Source organism: Capra hircus, chromosome 2 (genome assembly GCF_001704415.2).
Source record: "Capra hircus breed San Clemente chromosome 2, ASM170441v1, whole genome shotgun sequence".
Lineage (NCBI taxonomy): Eukaryota > Metazoa > Chordata > Mammalia > Artiodactyla > Bovidae > Capra > Capra hircus.
This window is the reverse complement of record NC_030809.1, coordinates 29,790,230-29,802,701: the sequence shown is the minus strand read 5'-3', so window position 1 is coordinate 29,802,701 and position 12,472 is coordinate 29,790,230. Positions and strand designations below refer to the sequence as shown.

General features: G+C 54.0%; 1 protein-coding gene across 10 annotated transcripts in view; it reads right to left on the bottom strand.

The window, feature by feature from the left end:
• Window positions 1-12,472, bottom strand: part of TNS1 (tensin 1) — a 211,314-nt gene that overhangs the window by 94,086 nt on the left and 104,756 nt on the right. For 9 of the 10 annotated variants that reach the window (XM_018059646.1, XM_018059634.1, XM_018059639.1 and 6 more), the window contains 3 exons: window positions 6,482-6,531; window positions 4,125-4,296; window positions 408-458 (listed from right to left, as the gene is read on the bottom strand). In XM_018059646.1, coding sequence (XP_017915135.1) covers window positions 408-458; window positions 4,125-4,296; window positions 6,482-6,531 — 273 coding nt within the window. Of the gene's footprint in view, window positions 1-407; window positions 459-4,124; window positions 4,297-6,481; window positions 6,532-7,898; window positions 8,663-12,472 lie in introns of those variants that run through there. The other variant, XM_018059678.1, reaches the window with a different exon arrangement.

The window sequence follows — 12,472 nt, the reverse complement described above, 5'->3', positions numbered from 1 at the left end:
CAGCACGCAGAGCCCCCTCCACACTTGGCTCACTCAACAGCAAGTGAAAGAACTCTGGCTATCGGAAGCCTGCACTGGCGATTCCCAGCCGGTGCAAATCCAGAAGACTCGTCAGTAAGACTAAAAATCCCACAACCGCACCCCCACCCCAGGGGCTCTGTGTGCACACCACCAGAGGCAGGCCTGGGTGGAAATGACTGTACTGAGCTTTGCTTTCTGTAATTCGTATCACAGAAGCGCTATGTGTATTTCTGTTTTCCAAAGAGAAAGGAGCACAGTGACTTTGAACAGGCTTTGCAAACAATCACAGCACTTTCCTCCAAGATTCTAACACGGGATCTTTGGAGGAAGGGAGCCCAGGCAAGGAGAACTCCCCCAAACAAACCCCCAAACAGCCCCAGGCTCACCTTGGCGTGGAGCTTCGTGATATCAGGTCTCCGCTCAGAGAGGTTGAAAAGCTAGAAGGAGGAAAAGGAAGAGGTTGTGAGAAGGCTGGCCCTTTCTCTCTCTCTCTCTCTCTCTCTCTCTCTCTCTCTCTCTCTCTCTCTCACTATCTCTGTCTGTCTTCCCTGCTGGAAGGGAATGCTACTACATGAACACACATGAAGCCCCACCAGACACACACTGACTGATGGGAACCAACTACAGGTTCTCAGGATGAACAGGGAGACAGAGACAGGTTTGTAGACACTCAGCCCCACCCCTGGATGAGCACACATCTTGAACTGAAGGTGAGAAGGGGATGGAATCTGTCTTGGGCCCCACGGGCCGCCACTAAGGTGGCGTCTCTCCACACTGTATGGAGATCCAGTGGTGGCAACTGGTAAGCACTTGGCCATCTCTGGTTTCTACTTCACACGGTGCCTTTAGAAACTCATCCCATGGAGATGCAACTGCTCTGTGGTCAGACACCCTCTATCAAAGGGTGCAAACCATGCTGGGTGGACCCTCTCAGGTCCTTGACCTCCCAGGAGACATCCCCAGACACTCGACCACATCCCACGGGAATCCCCCTGTCTCTGAATTCCTGTCTTCCATCCCTGGAGGAGGCAGGCAGAACTCCCAACATCCACCTCAAGGCCTGGGAAACTCAAAGGCCCCTGTGATGTCTCCTGGGGAGAGAAGAGGACCACAGGGTCTGGAACGGGTGGGACAGAGCAGGGAAGGGTCAGCAGAGACTCATGGAACTCTGGACTCCTGAAATTGGGCAGGACCTTAGATGGCTTCTGGTCCATTCTTCACAGGCTTCCCTGCTGGCTCAGTCAGTAAAGAGGCTGCCTGCAATGCAGGAGACCCAGGTTCGATCCCTAGGTTGGGAAGACCCCCTGGAGAAGGAAATGGCAGTGTTCTTGCCTGGAGAATCCTATGAACAGAGAAACCTGGTGGGCTACAGTCCATGGGGTCGCAAGAGTCAGACATGCCTTAACGACTAAACTACGACATTATATCACTCTTGAGTCCCATAAAGGAATATGCTTTATGCCATTAACAACAGCTACCACTTGGGTGCACACAGACAGCCAGGCCACACTAAGGACTTGACACTTAACAAGCCGCCTTAATTCTCTCCACAACCTCTGAGATAGATAGTCTCATTAGACCCATTTTACAGATGGCATCCTAAGGCTTAGTGAGGCTAAGTGCCAAGATCAGATAGTTAGTAAGAGCAGAGTCAGCATAGAACTTTCTGTTTAAAGCTGGATGTCTTTTTTTTTTTTGGCTGCACCATGCAGCATGTGGAATCTTAGTCTCCAAACCAGGGATCAAACCCATGCCCCTGCAGCAGAATTGTGTAGTCTTAACCACTGGCCCATCAGGGAAGTCCCTAAAGCCAGACTCTTAACAACATCCAACATAGCTGATGGATGGGTCTCTATAGAGGGTTGAATGGTGTCCCACAAAAATTCATGTCCACCCAGAACTTCAGAATGTGACCTTATTTAGAAACAGGTCCGTGCTGATGTAAGTAGTCAAGGGTCTGGTGATGAGATCATCCTGCGTTCAGAGTGGGCCCCAAATCCAATGACTTGTGTCCTTATAAGAAGAGGAGAGGACACACAGACATGGGGAAGAAGGAAGGCCATGTGACGATGGAGGCAGAGACTAGAGCAAGGCGCCTACAAGCCAAGGAGCCACCAGAAGATGGAAGAAGGCAAGGAGAATTCTCCCCTACAGGGTTCAGATGGAGCACGGCCCCAGTGACACCTTGACTTGGACTCCTAGCTTCCAGAACTGTGGAAAAATTAATTCTGTTGTCTTAAGCCACCTAATTTGCGGGAATTAGTTACAGCAGCCCTGGAGGCCTGACACAGCCCCTAGCCCCTGCCTCTGCTCTCTCGCCATGGCATGGCCGGTCTGTGGGGCCAGCCCCACGTACCTTCCTATAAAGCGGGCCTGAGCCCTCCTCTGGGACCAGGAGAGCTCCAATCCCCTGGCCAGCCTTTCTGACCCCCACAGTGGGTGAGGAGTCGGGGATAACCTCCTCCACATTGGCTGGGAGATTCTCCTGTCCCAAGTACGATTCTCTGTTCAGCTACACGAGGTCCCTTAAAACACGCCCTGCCACAGCTCTGCCCTAGGACTTCTCAGAGGCGCTGACAGTGTGGCACCTCTGCCACTTCCTGACACTGTGACCTCAGGCAAAGACCCCACCTCTCTGTGCTCCTGCAGTAGCTGCTTCCTAGGGCAGTCGTGATGTTAAATACGTGGGAAGGAGTTAGGAGAGGGCCTGGATCATCATAGGTACTCAATAACATGAGCGTCACCATGAGCGTCCCTCCTCCTGGTCAACACACACACACACCCACACACATACACACCATATGCACACACAATGTACACATATACACACAAACACACATACCTATACACACACATGTACACACACACCACATGCACACACAACCCACTTGTACACATATACACACAAGCACACAGACCTACACATATACACATACAGACACACCACATGCATACACACAGCCCACTTGTACATATATATACACAAACATGCATACCTATACACACACATGTACAGACACACCACAAGCACACACAACCCACTTGTACACATATACACGCAAGCATGCATACGTATACACACATGTACAGACACACCACATGCACACACAACCCACTTGTACACATATACACACGAACATACCTATACACACTCATGTACAGACACACCACATGCACACACAATGTACACATATACACACAAACACACATACCTATACACACACATGTACAGACATACCACATGCACACACAACCCACTTGTACACATATACACACAAGCACACAAACCTACACATATACACATACAGACACACCACATGCATACACACAGCCTACTTGTACACATATATACACAAACACGCATACCTATACACACACATGTACAGACACACCACATGCACACACAACCCACTTGTACACATATACACACAAACACGCATACGTATACACACATGTACAGACACACCACATGCATACACACAGCCCACTTGTACACATACATGCACAAGCACACACATGCAAACCACACATACCCATACACATGCAAACACACAAGGACAAGCACACACACTCCACTGTACACATACACGCACAAGCACACATACCTATACACACACAGGCACAAGCACACACACGTACAGACACACTATATGCACACACACCCCCCACTTGTACACATACACGCACAAGCACACACACGGACAGACACACCACATACACACACACACCCCACTTGTACACATACATGCACAAGCACACACACGTACAGACACACCACATGCACACACACACCCCACTTGTACACATAAACACATAAGCACACACACACACAAACCACACATACCCATACACATGCACACCAGGACAAGCACACACACGTACAACTTGGCTCAGATGCCGTGTCCCAGCTACAGAGACTCTCCTCAGAGGACAGCTGGACAATGAGTGAGGACTCAGACCATGAGACGCCCGAGGTCAAGGGCAGGTGAGAGGAGAGGGGAGGAAGAGCTGGCGCAGGGCCGGGTGGGATGAGACTCCAGCAGGAAGAGGTAGCACGCAGAAAGGATGGGGCCCTGGACCAGTGGGCGGGGACCCATCCTCACCAGGTAGTTGCCTCCATGTTTGGACTTGAGCATCTGGGCCACCTCGCGGAGGTTGCTCCGGAAGTTCTCCTCATTGGCTGTGCTGGGGAAGGAGACGGCAATGATCCTCTCGGTGACGTACACCAGGTCCAGCTCACAGCTGTCCTCCGTGGTCCGGCTCGTACTCATGTTTCTGGGGAGACAGCAGGCAGCAGATCAGAATCCAGGCCCCCAGGACGCGGTCCAGGAACCTGCACCCCTCCACACCATACACGGCCCCCAGATCTAACCCAGGAGGGCTTGGCTGCTTCCTGACTCTGAGCCACGGCCAGAAGCTTCCCCGGGGCAAGGCCAGTGCAGCCCTCAAGGCCAGTCTGGGAGAGCCGGGGAGAACAGAGCTGGGCAGAAGCCGGCAAGGATCTCAGACCATTTCAGAAACAAAGATTGATGACATTAGTCCTAGGTGCTCAACAACCCTGTCGGCATCACCTTCAACCTGTGATCCCACAGGTCGGAGCCAGCGCCGGAACCAGCCAGGGCCCAGGAGTCCAGCTCAGCCTCCCAACATATGGCGGCCACCTGGTCTGGAAGAAGCTTCTCGAAGGATCCAGGGAGGGCTCCAGAGAGGAAGGAGAGCCCGAAGCGAGGGCTCTTGCATCCCAGAGCTGAGCCTTTCACCGCCCTCTGCTTGCTCTGAGCTGTGGCGTGGGCGGGGAGGCCCTCAGGGGTAGGGGCAGCTCAGGTGACACGCTCACCTGGGCTCCAGGTAAGCCAGACCACAGCGCACATTCCAGCCCTCCCTGGAGGCAGGCTGACTCCTGCCCTCTGTTCGCTGGCTCTCCCCCAACCTCTGGCAGCTCCCACCACCTCCGGGTCTGCTTCCTGCCAGTGAACTCCCTGGTTTCTAAGGGCCCAGGAGGCTGAGGATGCTGCCGCAGTGGCAGGGGACCCCTAGACATCCCAGTGCCATCTGAGCTCCTAAGAGAGGTAGGAAGCTGCCTGGGCCGGGCACTGAGTGAGAGCTCAGTGAGGGCTCACACCTTTACACCTCACCCGGCTGCTCTTCCAGAGGAGGGTCCAGGGTGAGCTGACGGGACAGGGAAGGGGTTTCGGGAAACTGGCAATGCATTCCAAAGCCCCTCAGCAGCTTCTAGGGGCACCTCATACTGTTCTTACCCCATCACCAGCCTCCTGCTTCCCCTCACTGCTCAAGATGGACCGCACTCATGTTGATAACCCCTCACTATCTCCAGGTAAAGCTGGGACTGGAGGGGCAGTGGGAGGGATACCACTAGGGTGTTTCAGAGTGATGGGCAGTAGGGTGTACAGCCCCAGGACACCAAGAACTGGGGCAGAATCCAAATCTCCAGGGTTAGCTCTGAGCCAACTGTATAGATGGGGCTTGGAGACAGGAGAGCCAAAGGTGACATACAGCTTCTGCATGGGGACGGTGACTGGGACGCGGTGACAGAGATGCCAGTGTCCTGGGAGCCTACTGTGAATTTGGCCTCTGAGTCCTGATCATTCCTGGTCCTGCAGCCTCTGGGGGCGGGGCTCCTACTGAAGGCAGAACAGCGCCCCCACCTGGACAATATCAGCATCGCACTCTGCACCCACCGATTCTTAGCTACAAGGGAGAAGGGATCTGCTAAGGGGGCCCTCCACTCTCCGTAGACAGCTAGCAGAAGGTCTGCAGCCCACTGGGAGCTTCAGCTACACACCAAGCCCTCTCTGGCTGGGGCTCCAGATCCCTGGGGCCAGATTCTCACTCATCTCAGAAGCCTCGGATGAAGGAGAGGCAAAGGAAGCCAAAAAAATCAGAGAACCTGGACCCAGGACAAAGTAACTCTGGATGAGTTCCCTATGGTCGCCTTGCCCCAGCCCCCATCAGCCCAGCCAGCCAGAGAACCTTCCTTTTATAAATGACTCTCGAATATCAGAAGCCACTGCTCATGGAAAGGAACAGTATCTAGCGTGGGCCTCAATGCCAGCCAGTCCTGAAGGCAAATCCAAGTGCTGCCTGTTGGTGGTTGCATGACCTTTAACAAGTTGCCTCATTTCCCTGAGACCCAGTTTCTTCATCTATCAAATGGGGATAAAATACTTACCCTGCAGGGTTGTTGCAAGGACTAGATGAGATCGTGCAGGTAAATAAAGAATCCAGCTCAAGGACTGGCTTCAAACTAGAATCCAAAACATGACTGATTCCCAGTGGCATCTACCCACATCCTCTTGCTGTAGCTTCCATGTCTGCCATGCTCCCGACCAGTGGCTCCATGACTTTGGCATTAGAGACTCAAAGACATGACTTGCTGGGAATACCCAAAGTGACCTCACTGCCTGCCCCCCACACCCTACCTCCTATAGTTGAGGCATACCTGATGGGCTGGGGATGAGGCTGGACACTTGGTGTAACTCTGGTGGAACTCTGGGAAAGAGAAGAGAGGAGCAGCGTTAGGATGGGGACCAGCTGGACGGCAGGAGAGCAGCAGAGAGCTGTCCACGCAAGTGGTCAGGGCCACGGGCAAACACAAATTTCCTTTTGCTTCTGCCAACATTCCAGCCCAGGCGCCCTAAAGCCCCAGCAACACAGCAACTCAAAGCCAAAAGCAATCGATGCCAATCCCACGTGAGTGTGCCTGTGTGCCTGCAAGCCCCTGAGGGGAAGTGCTTTCCTCCCTCCGGGCAAGGAAAAAAATCCCCAATGCCCAGAAATGCACCAGGCCTGGGCTGGTGCCACCTACACAGAGTACACACTCAATAAAACAGTACTAAATTGATGGACACTCATTTCGCCTTGATGTGCTGGATATCGGAACAGTAATGCCAAGTGGTGAACAGAGATTCAAGCATGAAAGAAGGAAAGATGAGAGCGCTAGCACCCCTCCGTCCAGCTCTGAACATTTCTCCTCTGACCACCAGCTGCCCACAAGCCTCTCCTTTAAAGCAGCAACACCAGGTCAGTCAAAATTTTGAGACAAGAAGCCACCAGGCACGGTGTGTACCAACCAGAGCTAGGCAGCAAATCATGCTTCTAAGGACCCACTGCCCATTGTCTGTCACCTCCCTCATCTGCTCCCATCTCTAGGGTTGTTGACTGGTACAAAATTAGGCAAATGGACCCAAGTTGGTGTCCAAAACATCTCAGGGGAACTGTATGGATCAGAGCAGGATCAGAGCAGCATCCTATTGGACAGCCTTGCACTACTCAATGCTCTGAGCCTCTGTAATGTCACGAGTGCTGTGTATAGCCGCTCTTCAGTCATCTCCAACTCTTTGCAACACCATGGACTGTAGCCCTCCAGGCTCCTCTGTCCACGGGGATTCTCCAGGCAAGAATACTGGAGTGGGTTGCCATGCTCTCATCCAGGGGATCTTCCCAACCCAGGGATCAAACCCAGGTGCCCTTCACTACAGGCAGATTCTTTACTATCTGAGCCACCAGGGAAGCCCCAATGTCACGAGTAAGATGCAACAATCCTCATGGGGTTATTAGAAGAGTAAAGGGAATATCCGGCCCTTAGACGTTCTTACCATTATTACATCAAGTACAATTAAAAGGATAGTTACAGACACAACCAAACAGTCACCTCTATAGAAAAGCAAAATCCTGCATCACCAGCTGCTACCCATCCCTTCATCCACCTCACTTGATGCAGAATCGGAGCCGACCTGGACACTCCCAGCCAGAGCCCTCTGAGCCCACTGGCACCTTCCAAACATGCCTGAGCCTCCCCTAAACCAGCCTTTCATGACCACCAATCTGCAGGAGAAACCGAGGCTACAGCAACTCACCCCCAAGTCCTGACAACCAGCAGGATTCATCCTCAGACTCCGGGCAGGACCACTGGGGCCCCAAGAAGAGAAGCCTCTTTTGGCCCTCTCCACGCAGCACCAACGAGCCAGGGCTGGGTGGGCTCTGCAATCCCGCACCCAGCTGAGCCCCAAGTCAGGGCAGCCCCCCTAAGAGGAGGACTCTCCATCCAGCCTTTCGCAAGAAGGCTGCAGCCAGAGCCTGGGGCTGCAGCACAGCCCCAAACAGCTCAGCCTAGAGGCAGCAGGAGGAGGAAACAGCCAAGTCGCGCTGTCCAGCGGGAAGTTTCTCTGTCTCCACAGCTCTCCTGGCCCCGAGGACTTGGGTTTGCATGAGTCAGGCATGAGGAGTTGGGGGGTGGGAAGTTGGGGGGGTGCGGGCAGTAAGGAGGGGTTGAGTTGTGTTTGGTTTTCAAGACCCAAACCAGGCTGTTCCAAGACTACCCGATCAGAGGAACGCAGAAACCCGACACTTCATCCGTCTCTGTTTCTCCAGTCCCTGATGAGGAGACGATGAACCTCCCCAGGCCCTAGGCCTGGCTCCAGGCCCCAGGGCCACCCGGCTATAAATAGCCCCTCCGTTCCATCGACTGCTGATCCACAGCCATGTTTGGAGGAGGCCACTACAGCTGCTTCTAACAACTGGAAGCCACAACAATAGCCAAGGCGGGAGGTGTAGCCAGGACCACGGGGCCAGGCCCCCAGGAGCCTCAGGGAAACTGAGCTGGGCCTGGTGGGGAGACTGAGGAGTCGAGGGGAGCCAAGAGCCTCCACTGGCGCAGGGGCGAAAGGGAAGCGCAGAGCAGGAGAGCCAGGTCCTGCTTCTCCACCCCCCTCCCCAGTTACAACACTCCACATTCTTCAGCCTCCCCACCCCAAAAAGCCGGGAAAGATAAATAAAAACTTGGCCCCAGCAGAGTCTGGCCACACCGCCTCCAGAGGTGATAAGACAAAGTCCAAGCCGGCTCTACGGTTGAGGGGGTGGGGGGAGGGGAGGCAGGGGAGGAAGCCGCCCTGGACAGTGACCCTCGCACGGAGGATGGGGACGAACAGCTGGACGGTCATCCCCTGATGAATCACTGGGCTGTCCTCTCACTGACGGGGCTTCCTGTTTTCTACAAAGTTTGGAAGCATGTGACACTCACTGGCAGAAAGCAAGCGTGTACAGGTAACACGTCTGGGGGTGGCTGGGCCGAGTCACAGGGAGAGCCGGAGAACCACCGATGGGCCGGGGGCGGGGGCAGGGCATGTGAGCGACACAGCGGAGGGCTCTGAGAAACACAGTGACCTCACAGACACGGGGCTGGAGACCGAGCCTGCAGCAGCTGCCGACTCACACAGCGCCTTTCTCAGGAAGGATGAGGTCTTCTCCGCAGGCCATCATCATACCCCCTCCCTCATTCAGTGAACTCTGCTGAGGGCCACCAGCTGGGCATAAGGCCCCCTGACCTCAGAAAGCTTCCATTCTGTGAAAGATGATTCTCACCTACGAAGCCCACGTGAGCAGCAGCCATCTGGCCTCATTGACCGCTCTGTAAAATGGGTACAACACAGTCTGGTGTGATTTATCTGTTCCACTCAGAGCCTCTGGGGAAAACTACCCAAGGGTTTTACAAAGAGTTCTCTAGGGACTTTCCTGGTCCAGGGATTAAGAATTCCCCTTCCATTGCAGGGGACATGAGCTCGATCCCTGGTTGGGGAACTAAGATCCCACATGCTGCAGGACAAAGCTTACACGCTTACAACTAGGGAGAAGCCCAGGCACAGCCACAGAGAGACTGCGTGCCGCACCTAAGGCCTGATGCAGTCAAATAGATAAATACGTTAAAAAAAAAAAAAAAGAATACTTGAAGAGAAAAATAAGCTCTCGGTCTGCCTGTAATTCCATTCCTTTCCTCTCTGGGGCTCTCAAAGCCATCTATCCACAGCTCTGAACTTCTTCCCTGCGCCTCCCAAGACACAGATCCATAACAGAACTTCTGATCCAGCTCCCGTAGGCACCAAGATCTCTCCCCTACCATCATCACCAAAACCCAGTTGCTTCTTTGCTTAAAGGACACTGTAAAAGGAAATTCCACACCCTCCCCCAAACCGTGTCTATGTCTCTTCCTATCAGCCAGTTCCTCCTGGTATCTAACCCTCACCCTTCCTGTTGCAGATTCCACCAACATCGTTGACCTTGGTCCTCAATGCCAGTGGGGGCTGCTGACCACCGCTCAGACGCTCCGGGGCAACTCAATATCTGTGACCCTCAGCCCCGTTTTTCGCCTTCTTCTTCCCCACCATGCAGCAAGAGTGGGAACCCCAGGATCTGGGCGGGGTTGGTTTGGAGCAAGGACTGTGTGGGAAGAGTCCTGCCTTCTTTTGAGGTCCACAGACCAAACACAACAGCACTGGACCAAAGGGAAAGCTGTTTCCGGAGCCCAGGTCCCCAGGGGGCACAGCTGGGAGGAGGGTCTGTAAGCAGCAGCCATGTCAGGCAGCCGGAGACTGGTGACCAATCTAAGTCAGGGGCCCTTCCCCACCCCAACATCTCCTCTGGGGGCTGCAGTCACCCCCTCCCCTCTGCACCAGCCCCTCCAGCCACACCCCTTCCTCTCTCCTTCCTGCCCACCCGCCTGGATTTTTCCAAAACAAAGTGCGACACAGCACACCATCCACAAACCCTGCAACACACTAGCCTCGCTGGAGGAAAACAGCCATTCCTGCCCTGTGAGTCCTGGGCCGCTGGCCAGAGACAGGAAAACAGCTCAACAAACAGGCACATGATCACAGCAGCAAGCCCCAGAGCAGCAGCCATGCCGCTCCAGAAATGGTCTCCTCACCCGAGCAGAGGGCAAGAGAGCTCAGTGGTTGGGCAGGGGACCCTGAGGTCACTCAACCTGGGACAGGTTTCTGGGAACCTCAAACACTAGGTTTTCTCTCTTCCTTCGCAGTACACAGGTCACGCTATAATCCGCTCACTTGCTCAGCCTTTCATGAACTCCTTTAACTAGACTAAGCAGACTGAGACTCATCACATCCCTCCTCCCATATCAAGGCAAGACACCACTCCTACCCACCCCTGGCACGCACAGACACACATACTTTCATCCCCGATCAACAGATTTTCTCCTAAAAAACTTCTAATCCCAGCTAAGCGGCAACCTCTTTCTTCCCCAGGACCAAGGTCCAACACCCCCTCATGTCAAAAAGTTCTTCACGATGTCTAACTTCACTCTCTCCCGCTGCACCTTTACCTTGTTGGATCTATCTGGCCTGGGATGGGGCTGTGGGGAGCAGCTGCCCTAGGACTCGACTTATAAGAACATCCAGACCATTGGCTAAAAGGCTTGGTTCACACAACATCACCGTGTCCCCTGGCCAAGAGTCAGGAGTCCTGGAAACACCATATTCAGGCAGCGGTCCCAGGACAGAATGGAGAAAACAGATATTCATTGCATCTGTGAGCTCCTCCAAGACTCTGTTTCCTCATCTATAAAATGGGTTCACAGCATCTGCCATAGTGGGATGTCATGGGGATCAAAAATACCCAGGCCAGCTTCTGGCCCTTAGCCAAAATAACAGTAATAAGAATGGCTAACATGTATTGAGCTATAATATTCACTTTGTGAATTCACCTTGTGAATTATAGAATTCACTTTGTGTCCATTATTCTAGTTAATCGTTAGTAGTAGCTACACGAAACATTACCTCCTCCCCTGCACCCCAGCCCCAGAAACATCACAAATGTGGACAAGGGTCCCTCTGAGCATGTGTACTCCACACCCACAGGACCCGTGCATACCTTTTCCACTAATTTGAGAGGCATGTTCCTCCTCCTGGCCAGCCCCTGTCTGGCCCTGGGGACACCTCCGCCTTGCGGGGCTGGGCAGTGTGGAGTGGCAGTGGGCTCTCCACTGACGGCACTGCCTGCAGGAGCCTAGCGCTTCCCTCCAGGCCCTCCCTGCCGTGGGTCAGGCAGCTGTCAGATGATACGGCCCCATGCCATCAACAGCTCCCCCTGTGCCAACCGCCAAAACCACTCCCAGTTCCTCTGCAGATCAGGGCGGGAGAGGATGGAGAGGCCCGCTGAGGGGTGAATTGTCAGAGAAGGCCGGGGAAGAAAGGGAAGGTCCGACTTCACTGGGCATCTGCCCCTGGGGTGTGAGGACAAGCCCAGGCGCGAGTTGGGCTCAAAGCAGGGGATCCGGGGAGCCCTTCCTTCATTCCCTGAGGTCCTTCCACTTAAGGAGTTTGCCTGTCACCCTCCACCAAAAAACCACACGGCAGGAGAAGCCTGCGAGGTGAACCAGCCCCATCTTTCAGCTTCCTCCTGAATCAGTGGCATTTAGCCATTTCCCAAGCCTCTTCTGTCCAAAGAAGCAGAGCCTATGATCCCCAAGAGCCCAGGAGTCCCTCTTCATCTCTGCCGTTAGTCCCCCTTCATCTCTGCCCTTAGTCCCTCTTCATCTCTGCCGTTAGTCCCCCTTCATCTCTGCCCTCAGTCCCTCTTCATCTCTGCCGTTAGTCCCCCTTCATCTCTGCCCTCAGTCCCTCTTCATCTCTGCCGTTAG